General features: G+C 49.5%; 2 protein-coding genes across 2 annotated transcripts in view; both read right to left on the bottom strand.

The window, feature by feature from the left end:
- Il15ra (interleukin 15 receptor subunit alpha) overlaps window positions 1-2,635 on the bottom strand; it is a 38,368-nt gene extending 35,733 nt beyond the window's left edge. Inside the window, exon 1 of the mRNA XM_045134768.1 lies at window positions 2,551-2,635. Coding sequence (XP_044990703.1) covers window positions 2,551-2,635 — 85 coding nt within the window. The remainder of the gene's footprint in view (window positions 1-2,550) is intronic.
- A 14,907-nt stretch (window positions 2,636-17,542) lies between these two features.
- Il2ra (interleukin 2 receptor subunit alpha) overlaps window positions 17,543-23,201 on the bottom strand; it is a 50,734-nt gene continuing 45,075 nt past the window's right edge. Inside the window, exons 7-8 of the mRNA XM_045134767.1 lie at window positions 22,768-22,834; window positions 17,543-17,626 (exon numbers count right to left, since the gene is read on the bottom strand). Coding sequence (XP_044990702.1) covers window positions 17,602-17,626; window positions 22,768-22,834 — 92 coding nt within the window. The 3' untranslated portion in view covers window positions 17,543-17,601. The remainder of the gene's footprint in view (window positions 17,627-22,767; window positions 22,835-23,201) is intronic.

Here is a 23,201-nt window from a genome sequence, read left to right as displayed (position 1 = left end):
CTAGGGTTTGGGGACTTATGTCCACACAAACCCGTGTGAATGTTCTTAGCAGCTTTACATCTAAAAGCTAAAACATGGAAACAACACACATGTCCTTTAACAGGTGACTATAAAAATGGCAGGCTAGCCACCAAACGAGGTGCTAGTCAACAGTGGGATGGAGTAACCTTTGCAACTTCTGTCCTCGCTGGCCTTAAACTCGAGCTCCTCCCGTCTACATCTAGTGAGTGCTGGGCTTACAGGTATGTGCCCCATACGGGTGGGAATGAGCTACGGACACAAGTTACAGTGTGGAGGAGTTCTCAGAATGACTTCCGAGTCACGGGAGGCGAACAAGAAGGGGCATGTACTGTGGTTCCAGGCACATGAAGGATTAGGAAGTGCAGGAGCTCATTTGTTGTGGCAGGTAAGTGGCTGTCATATTGTCTGTCAATAATGTTGTCAGTGGGATGTTTGTCTCCTGATGGTGAAAAAGACACCTTGGCAAGGTCCAAGAGCAAGGCTGGTGCGTGCCCGCAGGTGCTCTGCTTGGCAGTGCTCCCCTGGGACTTCCCAGTGGACACCCCCTCTCTTGAAAGCTCCCTTTCACCCTCACTTTATGTAACAGAGGTGCCCAGCTCCTGCCCGTTCTGGCGTCTCAGGAGCCATTTCTGGCTAGCCAGTTGGGAGGAACTTCCCAGGTTATTAACAAAATTCAGCTTCGTAGAGGTGGGAAGAAATCCAAAGACCCCAATCTCAGGAAAACCCTTTAAAAGTGGGGGCTCAGTCTCAACTGTCAGATGACTGTGAGGACTCCCAGTGAGATTGACAGGTCAGTCATGGGGGGTCTTGCTTTAAAACACAGGGCGGGGGGTAGACTGGAGCGATGGCTTAGTGGTTAAGGTGCACTTGCCTGCAAAGCCAAAGGACCAGGTTGGATTCCCCAGGACCCACGTAAACCTAATGCACAAGGTGACACGTGCATCTGGAGGTCCTGGCGGGCGTATTCTTTCTCTCTCTCTCTATCTGCCTCTCTCTCTTTTTTTTTCTCTTTTAGTTTTTTCTTTTTTTATTTTTATTTATTTTTATTTTTATTAACATTTTCCATGATTATAAAATATATCCCATGGTAATGCCTCTCTCTCTTAAATAAGTAAATAAACATTTTATTTTTTTTTAATTTTATTTATTTATTTATTTGAGAGTGACAGACACAGAGAGAAAGACAGATAGAGGAAGAGAGAGAGAATGGGCGCGCCAGGGCTTCCAGCCTCTGCAAACGAACTCCAGACGCGTGCACCCCCTTGTGCATCTGGCTAACGTGGGACCTGGGGAACCGAGCCTGGAACCGGGGTCCTTAGGCTTCACAGGCAAGCGCTTAACCGCTAAGCCATCTCTCCAGCCCCAAACATTTTAAAACACACAAGGGACTGATGCATTGGTTCAATGGGAAAAGGGCTTGCCATACAAGCATGAGGATCTGAGTTTGGACCCCTGGCACCTTGTTTGTTTGTTTTTTTTTCTCAATTTTTATTAACATTTTCCATGATTATAAAAAATACCCCATGGCAATACCCTCCTGGCACCCTTGTTAAAGCTGGGAGGGGCAGCATGCCTGTAATCCCAACTCGAGGAAGGAGTCAGGAACATGCTGGGGTTGCTGGCTAGCGAGTGTCACCAAGGATGAGCCCCTGGTCCGGGTTGCTCGTGCAAACGCAACGAGGCAACATCCACATGCACGCGCAAACACCTCGCGCACACGCTCCCACAAGCCCGCAGGGATAAGGGCTAACACACATGGATGGCCATGGAAGACCCCCGGCGGACCTGGACCCCCAAAGCACATGCACTTTTTGTAAGTATGTGCTTTCCCGCCCTTTTCTGGGCGAAGAGTATGGCGAACGCGCAGCTCATGCAGTACATACAGGCAAAGGACTGCCTGATTATCAAGACAGACCCGCCTGGTGTGAGGGCACGAGCCTTCAATGCCAGCAGAGCTCGGAGGTTCGCTGAGTTCGAGCTCAGCAGGGGCTAGAGTGAGACCCTACCTCAAAACACACAAAACCCCAACTAAGTAAGTAAATACATATGGAGAGGCACCGAAGAACTTTGCCAGACACGTGTATCCCACCCAGTTCAGATGAAATCGGCGCGCCCGGGTTCTTGGACATACCCCAGGACGCAGCGGCGCCGGCTCCGGCCGCTCAGCGCCTGGACTCGGGGTCCCCTTCCCGCCCAGTTGCCGCCCGGGGCTCAGGTGGGCAGCTGGCTGCCCACGGCTTTCCGGGCCCCGGCGCGCGGTCCTCGCCGCGTGCTCCCAGCTGCCCAGCCCGCTACCTTCCTGTCTCCCGAGAACCCGCGGGGCCTCGTGGACAGCCGCCCGGCCCTCACCGGCCGCCGCGGTCAGCTCCCGAGGACCGCTCCCGTCCCCGGGGCTGCGAGGTCCCCGCGGGTCGCAGTCGCGCGCGGGGCCCGGGAGGCAGTCGGTGCGGCACCGCGGCCGCCCTCCGCCCTCCCCGCGCCGCGGGCACGCGTCCCCGCCACCCGGTGCCGCCCCCTGCCCGGCCCTACCGGACGTCCCCCGCGGCAGCAGCGGCGAAAGCAGCAGCGCGAGGAGCGCGCGGACGCGGCAGCCCGGGAGCCGCCCCGGGGCCATGGCCACGTGTCCCGCGGACCCCGCCCGGGCCAGCCCGCGCGCCCCGCTCCCGGGAGATGGCGAGCGCGGCTCGGGGACCGACGGGCCGCCAGGCTTGTCGCCTTCGCTTTCGCTTTTGCTTTAGCCCCGGAGGGCTGCGGAGCGGTGCGAAACCGGGACAGATCCGTGACTCAGCGTCCCCACCCCGGCCGGCACGGGCGCGGCGACCCCCCGCCGCGGCGCCCGGGCGGTGAGCTTGAGCTCCGGGGACGCCCCGCGACGGCCCCGCGGACGCTCCCAACACGCCAGAAACGTCAAGTGTTTGAAGGTCACAGGCACGCTGTTCTTTCTCTCTCACTCTCTGAATTTTAAGCCTCAGGTTAATGTAGAACAGGATCTGCATTGGATAACCTCTGAATGCACAGAAATTGCCCAGATGCTTTTTTGGTGGTGGTCGTGGTTGTTTGATTTTTGAGGTAGGGTCTCGCTGTAGCTCAGGCTGACCTGGAATTCACTATGGAGTCTCAGGGTGGCCTTGAACTCACGGCGATCCTCCTACCTCTGACTCCCGAGTGCTGGGATTAAAGGCGTGCGCCACCACACCCGGCTTCCAGATGTTTTTGAATTTTTATTTCAGACCTTTCCCTACCCCTTAAAATATTTTACACCTTGCATTGTACTTATAAGGAAATTATGTTCAATTTCATTGACATTCAGTGGAGACTTCTTTCCTGAGTCATACTTTGTGTTTTAAAGCCTATTTTTAAGCATTTAGTGAAAACTTCCATAGACAGTATGCTATGATCATAATCCCCTCCTGGATCCCTTCTCCACTTGATCCCTTCTTCCCTCTTGTTATGACGTCATCACTTCCCTCCTCTCTTGCAGGTCTTCAGGTAGCATCAGCCACCGAGAGTCATGAACGCCAAGGCCACTTTGTGTCTCGAAGACCGTATTGTAAAGCCCTCCTCTCTTGCATTTGACTCTTACATCCTTTCTGTCATTTCCTACTCAATGGTGCCTGAAAAAAAACTTTGTATTTTGAGATGTAGAAGTAGTTGTAAGCAGTTAAGGCGTTTGCCTGTGAAGCCTAAGGACCCACATTCCGCTCTCCAGATGCCAAGTAAGCCAGATGCACAAAGGTGAGGCAAGCGCAAGGTCGCACATGCCCACTAGGTGGCGCAGTCGTCTGGCGTTCCGTTTCAGTGGCTGAGGCCCTGCCAATTTTATCTCTCTCTGACTCTATCTCTAAAAAAATAATAATAATAATTCAGGAGGGCTGAAGAGATTGCTTATTGGTCAAAATGCTTGCCTACAAAGCCTAAGGACCCAGGTTTGATTTCCTAATATCCACATAAGCCAGATGCACAAGGTAGAGTATGTGTCTGCAGTTCATTTGCAGTGGCTAGAGGCCCTGGTGCACCCATTTTCCCTATCTGCCTCTTCCCCCACTTAAATAAATAAATAAAAATATGAGAGAGAGAGAGGGGGGAGGGGAGGGAAAGAGGGGGGCATGTCAGGCATTCCAGCTGCTGCAAACAAACTCCAGATGTATGTGCCACTCTGTGTATCTGGCTTATGTGGGTTCTGGGGAATCGAACCTGGGTCCTTTGGCTTTGCATGCAAGTGCCTTAACTGCTGAGCCATCTCTCTAGCCACACCTTGTTTTGTTTTGTGTGAGGTAGGGTCTCACTCTAGCCCAGGCTGACCTGGAGTTCACTCTGTAGTCCCAGGCTGGCCTTGAACCCAGCAATCCTCCTACCTCTGCCTCCCAAGTGCTAGAATTAAAGATACCATGCCCAGCTACCTTCCACCTTCTGTTTAAGACCAGGTCTCTCTTGTTGCTCTGCCTCTGTAGGTAAGTGTAGCTGGCCCATGAGCTTCCCAGCTGGGATCACAGACACATGTGCCACTTTACATCTGGATTCACATGGCTGCTGAGAACTGAGCTTGGGCCTCAGCCTCATTAGCAAAGCCTTTAACCATCTCTCCAGCCACTCATGTGGTACACTGTAAAGACTCACCCATGTTTTTAAGGTCAAAATACAATTCCACGAAATAGTCTGTGATTTGTTTAATAATTCATCAGCTGATGACCCATTTCTTTCACTTCTGTGGGAAATGGTTCTTTGCCCTTTCTTGGGGTTGTGTCAGGACCCATCACCCAGGAGAGACAGGGAGAGGACTCTGCTCTACCAAAGTGGTCATTGTCTGACCTGCCTGCCTCGTTTGCTGGTCTCAAGAAATGCACCTTCACTCCTGTTGCAGTCCAGTTCGCATTGCTGGTAGAAATCACCCAACAAGGAGCAGCTTCTGGGAAAAAGAGATTTATTTTGGCTCACAGGCTCGAGGGGAAGCTCCACGATGGCAGGGGAAATCGATGGCATGAGCCATCACCCCCTGGCCAACATAAGGTGGACCACAGCAACAGGAGGGTGTGCTAAACACGGGCATGGGGAAACTGGCTATAAAGCCCATAAGCCCGCCCCCAACAATACACGCCCTTCAGGAGGCATTAATTCCCAAATATCCATCAGCTGGGAACCTAGCATTCAGAACACCTAAGTTTATGGGGGACACCTGAATCAAACCACCACAATTCCCTTCTAGGCAGCCCACCTCCCTTCAAGCATTTCTAATGATCTCTAACCTCACAGAAAACGCCAGAGACTGTCTCATTACCCCAGTTTCCTCCAAGAAACTATTATTCCACTTGGAATAATTTCTCCAGCACCCTGCAATCCTCTCTGATAAACAAATTGACATGAAATAATTTCTGAAGTGCCTCCTTGGAGCAAGATAGTGTCAGAGTCCAGAACAGAAAAGGCTGACTTGGGAAAAGCACCCTTACATTTTCCCAGGATGACTCTTGGTAGCAACAATTCTCAAGAGACCAAGTTTTTTTCTTTTCTTTTTTTTTCTCTTTTGCAGCAGGGCAGCAGGTTGAAGGGAATGACAAAGTCTTGCTATGTAGCCCTAGCTGGCTTGGAACGCTGCGTGTAGACCAGGCTGGTCTCAAACTTGCTGCGATCCTCTGGCCTGAGCTCTCGAGAGTTGGAAGTACAGGCAAGTACCACCACAGCAGCCCAAGTCCACAGGTGAACCTGGAGCTTTAGAACCATAATGCAATTATATTTAATTGAAAAATTAAGCACATTTATACAATGGAGTTCTACTCAGTGGTAAAGAAAAATGAAGTTACGAAATTTGCAGAAAAATGAATGGATCTGGAAAGGATTATACTAAGTGAGGTAACCCAGGCCCAGAAAGCCAAGCGCCACATGTTCTCTCTCATATGTGGATCCTAGCTACAGATGATTGGGCTTCTGTGTGAGAATGAAAATACTTAGTAGCAGAGGCCAGTAAGTTAAAAAAGAGACATAAAGGGAAGAGAAAGGAAGGGAGGAGGGTACTTAATAGGTTGGTACTGTATATATGTAAGTACAATGTTTGAGATGGGGAGGTAATATGATAGAGAATGGAATTTCAAAGGGGAAAGTGTGTGGGGGAGGGAGAGTATCACCATGGGATTTTTTTTATAATCATGAAAAATGTTAATAAAAATTAAATTAAAAAAATTCTTTTGGTGAAAAAAAAAAAAAAAAGAAAAATTAAGCTATGAAGCCAGATGCACTAGGGGCACATGTGTCTGGAGTTCGTATGCAGTGGCTAGAGGCCCTGGCATGCCCATTTCCTCTTTCTGTTTATCTCTTTCTCTCTCACAAATCGATAAATAAAATATTTTTAATTTTTTTAAATTTAAAAAGGAAAAATTAAGCTATGAAAGGATTATGAAGTTTAAATATTTTAAAAAATTTTTTATTTATTTATTTGAGAGCGACAGACACAGAGAGAAAGACAGATAGAGGGAGAGAGAGAGAATGGGCGCGCCAGAGCTTCCAGCCTCTGCAAACGAACTCCAGACACGTGCGCCCCCTTGTGCATCTGGCTAACATGGGACCTGGGGAACCGAGCCTCGAACTGGGGTCCTTAGGCTTCACAGGCAAGGGCTTAACCGCTAAGCCATCTCTCCAGCCCGAATTTTAAATATTTAAATATGTCACAGTGAGTGTTGTGATCAGCTTTACATTGCTGGCAGAAACCACCTGACCAAGAACAGCTGTGGAAGAAAAGGGCTTATTTTAGCTTACAGACTCATGGGGAAGCTCCACGATGGCAGGGGAAAATGATGGCATGAGCAGAGGGTGGACATCACCCCCTGGCCCACATCAGATGGACAATAGCAACAGGAGAGTGTTTCAAACACTGGCAAGGGGAAGCTGGCTATAACACCCATAAGCCTGCCCCCAAACAACACATCTCTTCTAGCAGGATCCAATTACCAAATTGCCACCAACTGGCGACCTAGCATCTAGAACCCATAAATTTATGGGGGATATCTGAAATAAACTATCACAGTGAGATTAGCAACTCCTTATAGTTTGTTTATTTACTTGAGAGATAGAGAGAGAATGGGCATGTCAGAGCCTCCAGCCATTGCAAACAAACTCCAGATGTATGCACCACTTTGTGCATCTGGCTTATGTGTGTCCTGAGTCCTTTGGCTTTGCAGGCAAGTGCCTTAACTGGTAAGCCATCTCTCCAGACCTATAGTTTGTTTTTTGAGCTCAATGTTTTCCTTTTGTTACCCTCACTTATTTATTTACTTTTTTTATTGACAACTTCCATAATTGTAAACAATATCCCATGGTAATTTCCTCACTCCTCCCACTTTCCCCTTTGAAACGCCACTCTCCGTCATATTGTTTTCCTTTTTAGTTGATTTGAGAGTGCGTTGATCTCCAGTTTTTGCTGAAGTCTCTTCCCAGCACTTGTGATGTGAGAGGATGTTAATCATCACATTGCAGATGTGCAGCATTGCATAATTCTCCAGCCTCTCTGGAGTCTTTAACAACTAGTACCCAGTTGTCAGAAGCCCTTTGAGGCACTTGTTATAACTTTTCTTTCTTTTTTCTTTGGTGTGTGTGTACACACATGTATGCATGTGCATGCCATGATGTATGTGTGGAAGTCAGAGGACACCTTGAATGTCAGGCCTCATCTTTCACCTTGTTTGAAGCAGTTTCTTGTTGTTCATGCCATGAATACCAGATTAGCTGGCCTGTGAGCTTCTGGATGATTCTCCTGTCACTGGCTCTCAGCTTGCTGTAGACGTGCTGGTTTGTACAGATGCAGCATATTCGCCACCAGGCCCAGCTCCACATGGGCTCTGCGGCTCTCAACTCAGATATTCAGACTTGCGTGACAAACACTTTCTTCACTGAACCATTTCTCTAGCCACACTTGTTATTTCCAAAATGTTTTGCTCCTGCCATGCAGGAGTCTGGTAAATATCTGCTTATGAGCATGAAATACTGTGGGAAAGAGTTAGGAGAGAGGAAGCTTTTCATATTTATGTATTGTCTGCATATGCAGTTGGCCCCTCATGTCCATTCCCCATCATGGATTCACCCAAGCAGTCAGAAAATAACTGCATCTGCATGGAAGGCGTGCCTCTTTGCTCTTGTACACACACACACACATTTTGTTTGTTTGTTTGTTTTTGAGGTAGGGTTTCACTTTGGCCCAGGCTGACGTGTAATTAACTGTTAAGCCGTCTCTCCAGCCCAGCTCTTAGATTTTTTTTTTCCGAGGTAGTGTCTCTCTCACTCCGGCCAGCTCTTACATTCTTTATGCACTCTCTTCTGCAATGTTCCTGAACCTGGAAGGGCATGTTGTGAGTCTCCTTTAGTGTTGAGCTCTCGGCAGCCTCTAATTTTCTGCTTTGATAAGGCTTGAGTCTCCTTGGCGTCTACCGCCATCTCCGTGGAGGAGAAGGGTCTCAGGCTGGCAGTGAGAGCGCCACTCATATTTAATCCACCACTTCCCCTGCCCTGTCTCCCGGGCCCTGGCAGATGTGAGAGATGACTCGTCTCATGCTCGGCAGTCACCTTCTTTTCCTGTCATCCTGATGGCTCTTGGGTCTCCACGGGATTTTTTGCCATCTGTTAAAAACTGATTCTCACAGGCTGGAGAGATGGCTTGGCAGTTAAGGCACATGCCTGCGAAATCTAAGGACCCAGCTTTGATTCTCCAGGTCCCACATAAGCCAGATGCTCATGGTGGTGCTTATGTCTGGAGTTTGTTTGCAGTGGCTACAGGCTCTGGTATGCCCATTCTCTCTCTCTGTCCCCCACCCACCGTCTCTAATAAATAAATAAAATACAACAAAAAATAAATCCTAAGAAAGACAGATTCTCTAGTGAAGAATGAGAGCAGCATGGATCAAAGGGGCTAAACGTAGACATTTAGAAGACTGTTGGTAGGCATAACCTTTCTTTTTAGCCAAACGACAGTGGAAACTTCCCCCTAGAATCTATGACCTTCCAAGCCATAGGGTTCTGACTTGGATCTCAGTACCAGGCATGAATCTCTCACTGTGAGCAGGCCTCATAGCCAATCAAGGAGGAGTTGGTTGGATAGTTGCTCGTAACCTACGTACAACTACTGCACCAGTGTGTACATCTTGCCTGGCTCGTTGGTTTTTGAGGCTAGCAGTTTCCATTGCCTGATCGTGCTGTTGGTGACATGGAAGACATACAAATGGCTGTTACTTACTTATAGAGATGCTCAACATCTTTAGTCATCAGAGAAATGCAAATCAAAACACTTCTGAGATTCCATTTCATCCCAGTGAGGATGGCATTCATCCAAAAATATCGAATGAGCCAGGCATAATGGGGCACACCTTTAATCCCAGCACTTGGGAGGCAGAGGTGGGAGGATCATCCTGAGTTCAAGGCCACCCTGAGACTACATAGTGAATTCCAGGTCAGCTTGGACTAGAGTGTGACCCTGCCTGGAAAAACCAAATAAACCAAACAAAACAGAAAAACATCGAATGACAACAAATGCTGGAGAGGCTACGTGGAAAGGGGACCCTTACCCACTGCTGGTGGGAGTGCAAGCCGGCAAAACACTACGGAAACCAGTATGGAGAATACCGACAAGGATGAAGGTAGTTACCTCTGATCACCCTGACGAAGGCGTAGGGCTTCTGAAGAGAGACCTGGAGGAATTCTGCACACTTCATCAGTAGGCTGTAGGTTGGCACTCTTCCCTGGCAGCTTTCTATGGTTTTTCTTTGTTCTGACATTTTAACTATAATGTGACATGAGGTTTTACTTTTTTTTTTTTTTTTTTTTTGGTCATCTCTGGAGCTGTAAATACCTCCTGAATTGAAACCACTTTACTTTGCTGGTCTGGGGAATTTTCTACGTTAGCCTGCCTTTTTGTCATAATGACAAGATTTATTTCGGTTCACAGCTTCAGAGGTTTCAGCTCACGCTCAGCTCCATGGCCTGGGGCGTGTGTGTGTGTGTGTGTGTGTGTGTGTGTGTGTGTGTGCGTGCACAGGACACTGTGTTGTAGAAGTGCGTGGAGAGGACGTCCATCACCCATGGGAGACCCGAAGCAGAGAGGGGTTTGCAGAGGGGCAGGGCAAGATGGGCCCAACCACGTCTGCACGTCCAGAGTCTTTCAGCCCCAAGGCCCTGCGCCCTCCAGGAGCGTGGCCGGGGCAGTTTACGCTCATTTCGCCGGGTTCATTTCGCTTGCGGTCTCAGGGGAACCCGAGAAGCAGGGAGAGAGCAGACCCCGGACGGTGCCCCAGCACCAGAACGAGCAAGGGGGCGAGCTGCCTGGGGCGGGGCTGCCAGTGACTGAGGGGCTGGAGGGATGGCTTAGCGGGTAAGGCATTTGCCTGCAAAGCCAAAGGACCTAGGCTCGATTCCCCAGGATGCACATTAGCCAGAGGCACAAGGTGGCACATGCATCTGGAGTTCGTTTGCAGTGGCTGGAGGCCCTGGTGCACCCATTCTCTCTCTCTATCCCCCTCTTTCTCTGTCAAATAAATAAATAAATAAAAATAAAAATATTTAAAAAATACCCTTTATTCAGCCAGGCATGGTGGCACATGCCTTTAATCCCAGCACTTGGGAGGCAGAGGTAGGAGGAGCACTGGGAGTTGGAGGCCACCCTGAGACTATATAGAAAATTCCAGGTCAGCCTGAGCTAAAGTGAGACCCTATGTCGAAAAACCAAAAACAACAGCAAAAACAACAAGAATCCTTTTGTTAAAGTGACTGAGCCCAAGGCATCTCGGGGGAGAGCAAGTATTGAAGAGGACATGGAAAGACTATGAATTCCAAACATGTCCTTTGTGGAGCAAAACTGCCTTGTGATTCTTCCAAGGAAAGTAACCGGATAGGTTTCAAGCCGCAGGGTGAGAGACAGCCCATGACAGTCTCTGCTTCTAAGCCCTGGTCTGCGAGATGTCTTCACTTGAACTTACCTACCCCAGGTTTTCTCCTTTGTCCACTTCAGTACCAAGGCCAATTATTAACGCAATTAGAATTTGGCTTTGGAATTTACCTCCGTGTTCTATCCTGTTCTTCTTTGGGTACCTACCCTTGCCCCGCAGCCGTCCAGCGCTCCCGGAGGGACATGCTGTAGCTCCTCACACAGCGCAGACAGGGGTCTCCTTTCCTTTCTGCCCTGGGTGTGTGTGTGCCCAAGGAGCAGCCCGCTGGTCTGTAGGCCTGCGCCTAGCTTCTGACATGGGTGTCCGTCAGAGCCACTTCCTGGGAGTCTGCGTCAGGGGCTCAAGCTCCTTCCTTACTGACTCCCTCCGAGATGTCCTTTGCTAAGCATTCCTCAGCCACGGGGCACAGTGGGAGCATTGGCACCTTTTGTCAGGCCACACTTTCCAGAGGGACATTCAGAGAGCTCCCTCCCTCTCCCTCTCTCTCTCTCTCTCTCTCTCTCTCTTTCTCTCTCTCTCTTTCTCTTTCTCACTCCCAGTCTGTAAACCATGTACTCACAGTGGCAGCTTTCACAAAAACAGCCGCACCCCCCCAATTACTTGGGTATCTAATTTTATAGGAAACTGTGCGTCAAAATCGACTTTTCCTCCACAAATCACAAAGCTGGCCGGCTGAAGCTTTGACTGAATTCACTTCCCTCTGTCCCTTGCCTGCTTGCCACCTGGTCCTCAGCCTCTGCGGCCTCACACACTGCTCTTCAACCATCAGAGCAATGGCGAGGGCTTTTGTTTCCATAAACCCATGTGTGGGTGGTGGCCGGGGAAGAGAACCATTTGGCGTCTCAATTTCTTGCTTGTTTGAAGGGCTGTACTTTGCAGGGCGCCCTGTCAACCAGCCAAGGGTGGGGCTTTCTGTTTGCAGGCCTCCCCAGGGCACGGTGTTAGATATCTGTAACGCGATTGCACTAAGAATCTGGAATTTAGATGTCCAGCAATGCTTCCACACACACCGCACTGCAATTGAGCCACAAGCCCCCTCGCTCCATTTACTACTGGGCTCAGGGTCTGCTGAACCTCTGGACCCTAGCTGCACTTTTTGGAGGAGAGGACAATGGGGAACTGTAGAGGATATTCCGGATATTCTGCCTCAGAGTTCCTCCCATGGGTCTGGCCCCTTGGCCACACTCAATGCCTCACAGGAAGAAAAACTGGAAGCAAAAGCTGGGGGTGCAGGCTTCGTGAGGCTCGGTTGGTCTCTGGATCAATCTAACATCGCTGGGTGGTTCATCCTGTTGTTGTTAGAGACAGGGGTTCACTATGTAGCCCAGGCTGGCCCTGAACTTGCCATCCTGCCTTAGCTTCCTGAGTGCTGAGATTGCAGGCAGGCACCACCGTGCCTAGGGTTACACTGGGTGTTTGATAACATCGATGAGCCATGGAGGGAACCATCCACGGGTACAGGTAATGTGAAACAGCTGGGCTGGGTTTTCTGTTGCTGCCGGCTTAGAGTGCCAAGTGTTACACATGTGGATATGGAGCTCGGTGATTCTCCTACCCTGATCACTGATCTACTGACCACACTTCTGCTAACACAGTGGCCAATGATTCTCATATCGTATCCACTGATCACAGATTGCCTTCCATCCCAACACTCACATCAGTGGGATAACTCCCAAGGAATGATCTTTAATACTGCAAATGAAGAGGAAATGGTATTTTTACCTAGAAAGGAAGGATGCAGTGTGGTGGTTTGAATGGATGTCCCTCAATTGATTCAGGAATTTTATTAAAGCTTGTAACTTGGTGTCACTGTGGGCAGGTTTTAGGGTCCAGCCCTCAGGTGTTTGGGGTGGATCTGGAATTTCCAGGGAAGATATGCAAAGTGCCAGAGTTCAGCCTGGAGTGTGTGGAGTGTGCCGGCCTGTGCTGCTGCTGGCCACTCTGCGGGCCTGGGACGGGGCCAGCTTCACCGCCATCGCGGAACTTCCCTGCAATTTGTAAGCTTCGATAAATCCCTTCCTCCACAACTGTGCCTGGCTTAGACATTCATTCCAGCGGCCCAAAGCTGCCTGGCACATGCAGCTTTTATGTTTTCTGTAGAATACAGAATTGGAGACTTCAGTGAGGTTTAATAATATGTCAGTTTTTGGTTTTGAGTACAAAAATTCCAGCTGGGCATGGTGGTGCACGCCTTTAATTGCAGCATGCGGGAGGCAGAGGTAGGAGGAGCGCCATGAGTTCAAGGCCACCCTGAGACTATAGAGTGAATTCCAGGTCAGCCTGAGATACAGCAAGACCCTACCTCAAAAAAAAAAAGCAAGCAAAAATTCCATGTTTCCTTACATTGGCTAATTCATCTAATAGAAGCATGACAGTAAGTCACCACGGATCACTCAGCAGGACCCTCTGGGCATCTATTGCGCTATTGCAGCTGTGGACCTCAGGGACGCGTCCAGCAGTGTTATTTGGGTCTCAGGGATTCTTTTTTTTTAAATTTTATTTATTTATTGGAGAAAGAAAGGGCAGATAGAATGAGAATGAGAGAAAATGGGTATGCCAGGGCTTCCAGCTGCTGCAAACAAACTCTAGATGCATGCACCATCATGTGCATGTGGCTTATGTGGGTCCTGTGGAATTGAACCTGGGTCCTTTGGCTTTGCCAGCAAACGCCTTAACAGCTAAGCCATCTCTCCAGCCCCTCTTTTTATTCTTTAATGGAGACAGAATTCATATAGATAAAATTAACTCATACAAAGTATACACAACTCACAGACTTTTAACATATTTACAGTGTGGTTTAACAACTTCCTCCTCTTAAAGAAAAAACAAACCTTCTTTTTGTTTGTTTTTTTGAGGTAGGGTCTCACTCTAGCCCAGGCTGACCTGGAATTCACTATATAATCTCAGGCTGGCCTTGAACTCACAGCGATCCTCCCACCTCTGCCTCCTTAGAGCTGGGATTAAAGGTGTGCACCACCACACCTGGCAAAAAAAAAAAAAAAAAAAAATCCTTAAAAAAACCACACTAGAGGGCTGGAGAGATGGCGTAGCGGTTAAGCGCTTGCCTGTGAAGCCTAAGGACCCCGGTTCGAGGCTCGGTTCCCCAGGTCCCACGTTAGCCAGATGCACAAGGGGGCGCACGCGTCTGGAGTTCCTTTGCAGAGGCTGGAAGCCCTGGCGCGCCCATTCTCTCTCTCTCCCTCTATCTGTCTTTCTCTCTGTGTCTGTCGCTCTCAAATAAATAAATAAAATTAAAAAAAAAAACACACTAGAAAAGCACTTTCTACACATTAAGCAGTCACAACCCTTGGTGACCACTCCTCTGCTTTCTGGCCTTTTTGTCCTTATGCAGTTGCCACTGTGGACATCTCACATAAAAGGAATCAAGCAGTATGTAACTTTTTTTGTTGTTGTTTTGGTTCTTTGCTTTTTCGAGGTAGGGTCTCACTTTAGCCCAGGCTGACCTGGAATTCACTATGTAGTCTCAGGATGGCCTCGAACTCATGGCAATCCTCTGTCTCCCAAGTGCTGGGATTAAAGGAGTGTGCCACCACATCTGGCCCGGTATGTAGCTTTTGTAAAGTCTGGCTGCTTTCACTTAGCGGGATGTTCTTGAGTACACGCTGAACATACACAATCATTTCACTCCTTCCTACGGCTGAGCACTCACTGTTCCGTTGCATGGATACACCACAAGCGCTTGTTCCTTCGTGGAGGGGGAGTTGAGCGCCTACCTCTTGATGGTTACGAATAAGGCTTGCTTTGATGGGCAGTTGTGCACAAGTTCCCATTTGGACATGTCTTTCTTGGGCACACGTCTGCGAACAAAATCGCTGGGTCCTATGATAATTCTATGTCTATTTTTTTTTTTTTGAGGAATCACCAATCTGATTTCCACAGTGCTGTGCCACTTTACCTGTGCATCAGCCCTGTGTAGTTCTCCTTTTCCTTGCTTTGCATCGCCTTAGTAATGAACTGGTATCTCAGTACAGTGCTAATTTTCAGTCTGAAGTGCTTAGTGATATTAGGGTGCTTACTAAACACTTGTCAGCCTCTCTTTCTGTTATGAAAAATTACTAAGACCATTAAAAACTACTACAGATCCCAAAGGGTCTTTGCTTTATATAAACATATCTAACAATATCATGAATATCATCAAGTTAAAATAGTATTTATTAACATTTATAAAAACAGGAATAAATTCAATATATGTTAACACCAGAGTAACAATATTAATGTATATTATGTAGCTTCTAGAAAATTCCACCATATACTTGTGAGAGGAAAGTAGGTAAAGTACATCTTAGTATTATCAAGAAAAATTCAAAATCATAGTTGGGCATTGTGGCACATGCCTTTAATTCCAGCACTTGGAAGGCAGAGGTAGCAGGATCACCGTGAGTTCCAGGCCACCCTGAGACTACATAGTGAATTCCAGGACAGCCTGAGCTAGAGTGAAATCCTACCTCGAAAAAAAAAATTCAAAATCATAACTTCCTCTCAGCCATAATTAGTAATAATAGCAAGTTCAATTATATTCATCTAAGAATTTTTAATTTTTTAGGGTATGGGTTGAGACAGGATCTTGTTGAGCAGCCCAAGCTGGCCTCAAATTCACTCTGATCCTCCTGCCTCCACGCTCCTGAAAGCTGGGCTTCTGGGTGTGTGCCACCGTGCCTGGCTCCTCAGTATTTAATATTTTAAAAGTGTGAGCTAAGGATCCTCTCAACCTTCATTTGCCTAGAAAGCCCATATTTGGGGCAGAGGAGAGCATAGATGGGAAGTTTGTTTTAGACTTGCTTGGTCACATGAACGACAGAAAATGACTCTGGTCCATGTTTTTCATATTCTGCCTCTGCAGAAATGAAAATGGGCTGATAGTTAAAATGTTTTGCTAATCCTTTATGTATGTCACCTGACATTGTTAAATTTGGCCATCTGTGCCGACTGGTTTCAGAGGAAACAGCTTACTCAAGAGACGGAACGCGGCCATTTGCTGGGCTTTCGCTTGGTGTTGATGCTTGCTTAGCAGGTGGCACTTGAAAAGCTCACAGGGCTAGGCCTGGGGTTTACAAAGTATGGTCCCCGAGCAGTGTCGTTAGCACCACTTGGGACCTTGTTAGGAAGGTAAGCCCTCATCTACTGACCCAGAGACTGAGACGGCCTTGGTGCCTGTCTTCACAAAGCCTCCGGGTGACCTGCGGCATTGCTCGGAACCTTTGAGGATCGCCGACTAAAACAGTTCCACAGTTCATCAGTCTCGCCTTTCCTTCACCCCTTCTTTCCTACCTTCCATGAGCAATGGAAACACAGACCCCTCTGCAGTGTCCTCCTGACTCGTGGTGGGAGTGTACACATCTGCATCCAGTGTGTGCTCACCTGCAAACGTCGAATTAGTGCAGACCCAACTTAGAGCAGACTTGATAGCAGTCCCAGAGAAACCGGCTCACAAAGGGGCCTATTAAGGGCTGGAGACGATGGCTTAGCAGTTAAGGCGCTCACCTGCAAAGCCAAAGGACCCTGGTTCAACTCCTCAGGACCCAGGTCAGCCAGATGCACAAGGGGCGTATGCATCTGGAGTTCGTTTGCAGTGGCTGGAGGCCCTGGCGTGCCCATTCTCTCTCACTCTCTCTCTACCTCTTTCTCTCTCAAGTAAATAAATAAACAAAATATATTTATATAGAAAAGAGGCCTTGGATATCCATGACCTCACAGTGGCTGACACTACCTACACAAGACCATCATAAGAGGAGGAAAAGATCATGACATCAAAATAAAAGAGAGACTGATTGAGATGGGGAGGGGATATGATGGAGAATGGAGTTTCAAAGGGGAAAGTGGGGGGAGAGAGGGTATTACCATGGGATTTTTTTTTTTATAATCATGGAAGTTGTTAATAAAAATTTGAAAAGAAAAAAAAGAGGTAAGTGGGGGGGAGGGAATTACCATGGGATATTGTTTATAATTATGAAAGTTGTCAATAAAAATTATTTTAAAAGAGGCCTATTAATAACGTATGCGTGAGATATTGTGATTAGTATCTTTCATGTCCTGGGACCTCGTTTAACCTTCGGCTCCTGACAGCGACCCCAGCGCCGCGCTTCTTTGCAAGGTTGCAGCTGATTAACCCCGCGGACTTGGCTGCCCTGCTTTGCTGTTACTCCGAAATGACTCTGTCTTTAGTTTCGGTTTTGATTTGTTTTTCAGAAATTTGAAACTGAAGCCTCAACGGAAGGAGGTTCTCTTGCAGACTTGCGGTGAGGGTCCGCATGAGGCCAGCTACCGCCCGAAGGGTTCGCACGCCGCTCAGTAAGTGCCAGCGACGCGCCGACGTGAGCACGGATCCCAGGCCGAGATCCGAGGTCCGAGGTCGAGATCGCGAGGAGAGATCCGAGGTCCGAGATCCGAGATCGCGAGGAGAGGCCGAGCTCTCGGGGGCCGGGGGCTGAGGTCGGCCTGGGAGCCGCGGTCCAGCGCTCACCGGCACGCGCGGGCAGGCGCACGGCGCGTTGGCAGCCCCGCGGCGCGGGCGCGGGCGCGGGCACAGCCTGGCTCAGGGACAGGGTGGCAGGAGCCAGCGCCGGCGGTGGCCCTTTCATGTCTCGGCTTCAGGCCGCCCCACGACGGCTCTGGGCTGCTGTCGCCGTCCAGCCCGCTTCCTGCCCTAGGTGGGTCTTCTCCTCTTCGCCCTGCAAGTCACGAACTGCGTTATAGCGCAGGGACGTGAGCCCCGAGGGAAATGCCCCTCACAGGCCAAAGTGGCAGAGCCGGCGCCGCACCCGAGGCCCGCCTGGCTTCGAACCTTCCACGCCAGGACCTTGTCCCCCCCTCCCCCCCACGTGGTGAAGCCCAGCCTGAAGGCGTCCCCCCTCCTCCAGGGGCCTCTGCTCTGTCCTTAGAGCACCGTCCCTCGGCTCAGGGCTCTGTGACGGGGTCGGGAACAGGGCCTGAGGAGGTCCTCCCCCGTCCCAGGTAACTCCAGGTCGGACAGGGAAGGCTGAGTAGGTCTGAGGACCGAGTGTCCTGATGAGCTGCGCTTTGCCGCTATGCCCAAGGAGCATGCTGCTTGGGACCCTCACTTTATAGTGCCTTGTAGGATCTGGTGGCAATTGGGTCTCCCTGCTACACACAGTGAAACCTGGGGCCTTCGAGGATTCGCTTCCATCAGCCTACAATTGCTGCTAATTTGGTCAACTTTGTTTTTGTTGTCGTTGTTTTTTGGAGGTAGGATTTCACTGTAACCCAGGCCGACCTGGAATTCAACATGTAGTTTGGGTGGCCTTGAACTCATGGCGATCCTCACCTCTGCCTCCCCAGTGCTGGGATTAAAGGCGTGTGCCACCACACTCGACACTTAATTTGGCCAATTATTTTTCTGTACTCTTTGATTCGTTTTCTCCTGGTCAACCTCTAACCACTGGCCATTCAAGCTTTCATCATCTTCCATGGGTATTTATTGCACAATAATGCGATCAAATGCCCACTGTACAGTCCCCAGTGAGCCTGGCAACTCTGGGGCAGTGAGATTGCTTAGAAGCGCATTGTTACGGCTGGCCTCCTGAACCATGTGGTCTGGGATACTGCCGTCAACAGGATGAAGTCCAGGCTCCTCAACCCCGGCCCTTCCCTGACCCAGCTCTGTCCATGGTGCCCCATGGATCTGCTTGTGCGTGTGTTGGGGGAGGGGACTCGTGGAGGCCAGAGGTTTTCTTTGTGTCAGTCACTCTAGGACTGGGACAGGTCCCCCAGATGAACCCAGAGCTCACTGATGCATCTAGTCTAGGACTGGGACAGGTCCCCCAGATGAACCCAGAGCTCACTGATGCATCTCGTCTAGGACTGGGACAGGTCCCCCAGATGAACCCAGGGCTCACTGATGCATCTAGTCTAGCCAGCTGAGTTGCAGGTAGACAACCATGTCCGCCCAGCACGATAGGGATGCTTGGGAGATGAAGGTGGTCCCCGCGCTGCTGGGGCAAGCACTCTATTTGTTCAGCTGTCTCCTCTCCCCAGACTTTGACTTGAACAAATAGTCCTTCCTTCCTCCTCCCCCCACCTTTGCTTTTCCTTTTGCAGGACTGGTGACTGAACCTGGGCTTCCTGAACGCCAGGCAAGTACCCTGCCACTGAGCTTCCATCTCCATCCCTCCAAATGCTTTCTCAAGTCAGTGTTTTTGTTTGTTTTTTGTTTTGTTTTTACACTTCCAGTCCCCATTAGCCTATAAGCTCCTAAGACCAGGATGTGTGTGTTCATCTTTGGTCCCTGGCACAGTGCCTGACATTTAGAACATTTTCTATGCTGTTTTACCCACGTGGAACCATAACTGCTGAAAAGGAATGACACTGCGATTAAATGTCCCAAGTGATTTCTACGAGTTCAAACTCTAATTTCTAGAAAGACAGAGTTGTCTTGTGGAACCTTCTTACAGTGCTGGACTTGACTGTGTGTGTGTGTCCAACAAGAAGACCTGAAACGTGCCTAAGACAGCTGGGGAACTGAAGTTTTCGTGGGATTTAACTGACTGCATTTTAAGATCCACAGGTGGCCGGCAGCAGCCATAGCTGACAGCATGGTTTTCTCCTCTTCTCCTCTTCCTCCGTTCCTAAGACTATGCGGCTCCTTCCTCCCTTGCCCAGAGCAGGAGTGCTTCGCAGCCAGCTCTACGAAGACAGTGGCCTGTCTTCACTGTGTGAGTACTGCCCCGCACCCTCTCTCTGTCTAGCCATCAGCGAGGCAGCAGCGAGCGGGCAGCTCGGAAGTCACTCACAGCCGTGCGCCATCAGCTGGCCCGTACTGTCCCGTATACAGCCTTGTGTGATACAAGTAGATAACCATGAGAACCAAGATAACAACAGTTTGTCCCACAGCTAGAAAGTGACTGGGTTTGAGTAGTTATTGCCTTTACTTAAAAACAGTTGTTTGTGTGCATGTAGAATGTAGCGTGTGTGGGATGCACATGTATGTGCAGTGTGGTGTGACCTCTCTTCTTCCTGCTCATGTTTTGAGCCAGAGACTCTTTTTTCTTTCTTTCTCTCTCTCTCTTTTCTTCCTTCCTTCCTTACTCTCTCTCTCTCTTTCTTTCCTGTCTTTTTCCTGTTTCTGGAGGTGGCAGGGCTCTATAGATTCTCAGGTCTCTGCGTCCCTGTGGCACTGGAATTATAGGTACGTATGGCCATGCTCAGCCAGCTGTTTCCATGGGATCTGGAGAATTGAACTCGGGCAGTCTCAGGTCCTCTCAGGCCTTCATGCTTGAATAAGAAGTCCACTTAACCGCTGAGCCATCTCTCCACCCTGCCTTACTGTTTATATAATTTATTTGTTAGTTTACGTGCTTTAAGTTTTTTTTGAGACAAGGTATTGCTATGTAGCCTGGGCTGGCTTTGAACTCATCACATAATCCAGGCTGTACTTGAACGTGAGATCCTTGTATCTTACTGGGGGTTATAGGTGTATGCCATCTGCCTGGCTCTGTTTTATTTTCTAAATGATGGCTGTTCTTAAAAACCAGTTTACAGGGGTGGATGTGAGGGTGCACACCCTTAATTGCAGTACTCACTAGGCTGAGGCCAGGGCTGGAGGGGTGGTTTAGCGGTTAAGGCGTTTGCCTGCAAAGCTGAAGGAACCAGGTTCGATTCCCCAGGACCCACGTTAGCCAGATGCACAAGGGGGTGCATGCATCTGGAGTTCATTTGCAGTGGCTGGAGGCCCTGGTGGGCCCATTCTCTCTCTCTCTCTTTCTCTGTCAAATAAATAAATAAATAAAATAAAAAAAAAAAAAGAAAATTCAAGGCCAACCTGGGGCACACAGGCCATTCAAGGAAAGCCTGAGATATGCAGAAAAAACATGTCCTAAAACAACAATGACAACGAAAACCCCAAACAAGCAGAAAAACCCACTCAACTAGTCCCCAGGACTGGGGTAGAGCTGAGCAGAGTGAGCGCCTGCCACACTCAAGCCCCGGATTCGATCCCAGAACCAAGAAACCCAAAACAACCCACCCACTATATTCCAGAAAACTTAATCTGCGTGAGTGTGCTGTTGGATACCCCAACGTCCCAGCACTTGCTCCAAAACAAGCACAAAACCAACATACCTCCAGCAGAGATCAGTTTTCAGTACTTCCGATGTAGGACTTCTGATTGGCCACAAGAGGGCACCATCAGGTGAATTTAAATTGTAGAAAGGAGCCTTTTTATTTTCAATTTTTTGAGGCAGGGCCTCACTAGTTCTGACCGACGTGAAACTCACCCTGTAGCCCAGGCTGGCCTCAAAACTCAAAGCAAACCTCCTACCTCTGGCTCCGGAATGGTTGGATTAAAGGCACACACCACCAAAACGTAGACTTTTTAATCAGGAGTTTTTGTTTGTTTTTGTTTTTGCTTTTGTTGGAGACAGAGTCTTGCTCTGTAGTCCAGGCTGACCTAGAACTGGAGGTCCGCCTGGCCCTGCCTCCCTCCCTCTGTGCTGGAGTTACAAACATGCCTTATTGCTTCTGGCTTATCTTGGATTTGGGGATCCCTGCTCAGTTCGTTACTCTTGGGCTTGTGACAAGTACTTGACCCACAGAGCCACCTCCCTAGCCCTTGGTTTTAAAAAGTTGGGCTGGAGAGATGGCTCAGCAGTTAAGGTGCTTGCCTGAGAGGCTGAAGGACCCAGGTTCAGTTCTCCAGTGCCCACGTAAAGGCAGATTACAAGGTGACACATGCGTCTGGAGTTTATTTGCAATGGCTAGAGGCCCTGCCGATCCCAACCCTCCTCTCTCATAAACAAATAAATGAATAGAGTAATTTCTAGGAGGATCACAGTGAGTTTGAGGCCAGCCTGGAACTGCAGAATTAGTTCCAAGTCACCCTGGGCTAGAATGAGACCATTCCTTCAAAAAACTCAAAAAGGAGCTGGGCGTGGCGGCACATGCCTTTCATCCCAGCACTCAGGAGGCAGAGGTAGGAGGATTGCTGCACATTTGAGGCTATCCTGGGACTGCATAGTGAATTCCAGGTCAGCCTGAGCTACAGTGAGACTCTACCTCAGAAAAACCAACCAACCAACCAACCAATCAACCAACCAACCAAACAAACAAAACAAAAACAAAAACTGGGAGCTGGAGAGACGGCTCAGCAGTTAAGGTGCTGGTCTGTAAAGCTTAATGACCCACGTTCAATTTCCTAGTAACCACTTAAAGTCAGATGCACAAAATGGCTCATGCGTCTGGAGTTCATTTGCAGCAGCTGGAGGCCCTAGTGGGCCCATTCTCTCTCTCATTTCTCTCTTATATCTGGTGTGGTGGTGCACAGTTTTAATCCCAACTCTCAGAAGGCAGAGGTAGGAGGATCACTGTGAGTTCAAGGCGAGCCTGGTACTACATAGTGAATTCCAAGTCAGTCTGGGATAGAGTGAGATCCTGCCTCAAAATGAACCAAATAATAAATAAATAAATAAATGTAGTTCATTTGACTTTTTTGAGGCAGGGTTTCATGTAACCCAGGATGACCTTGGACCTCTAACGTCTTGCCTCTACCTGCGTGCCAGATTACAGGTGTGAGCCCCAGCACTCAGTTTAGGCTGCGCTCAGAGCCAAATGCAGGGCATCGTGGGCAAGCCAAGCAGGCACTCTCAACAGAGCTCCGGCCCCTCGGGTATGGTTGGGTCGGGTTTGGTTAGGCTTGGTTGGGTGGGGTTGGGTTTGGTTGGCTTTGGTTGGGATGGGTTGGCATGGGTTTGGTTGGGATGGGTTGGGTTTGGGTGGTTTGGTTGGTTTGTTGGGTGGGTGGGTTTTCTGAGGCGCACTGGCTGCTTTGCTCTTGATGGGCCCTGACTGCTGCACTCACCTCCGCCACTGCCAGGTCAGCCCGCTCAGGAGGAGGATGCCGATCAGCAGGAACACACAGCCGGCCACTGTCACGAGAGAGTGCGCTCAGGGAGGGCTATGCATGGGCCTTGGGCACAGCAGGAACAGAGTCCAGAAGGCAAGTGACAAAGCTTCCCGGGCGAGCAGAGGTCTCCCGAGCAGATGCACCTGCATTTCTGCGCTCCCTTCTCCGAGTGAAGGTCCCTCCCGGAAGGTTGCTAAGTCGTGACCCAGTCCTCCCCAGGCAGCTCCAAAGCCCGCTTTTCCCTCCTGCCCGGAGCAAGTGCGGCCTTCGTGGACCGCCTTCTCTCTCCCTGGTTGAACTGCTCCCTTCTCTGCGGCCTCCTCCCTCGGGCCGAGGTGGGAAGCGTGGTCCCTGAGGATGCCCTCGGGTGTCCCCCTTGTCCGCGGAGG

The sequence above is a fragment of the Jaculus jaculus genome, chromosome 15 (genome assembly GCF_020740685.1).
Source record: "Jaculus jaculus isolate mJacJac1 chromosome 15, mJacJac1.mat.Y.cur, whole genome shotgun sequence".
NCBI lineage: Eukaryota > Metazoa > Chordata > Mammalia > Rodentia > Dipodidae > Jaculus > Jaculus jaculus.
This window is presented reverse-complemented; position numbering and strand designations above follow the sequence as displayed.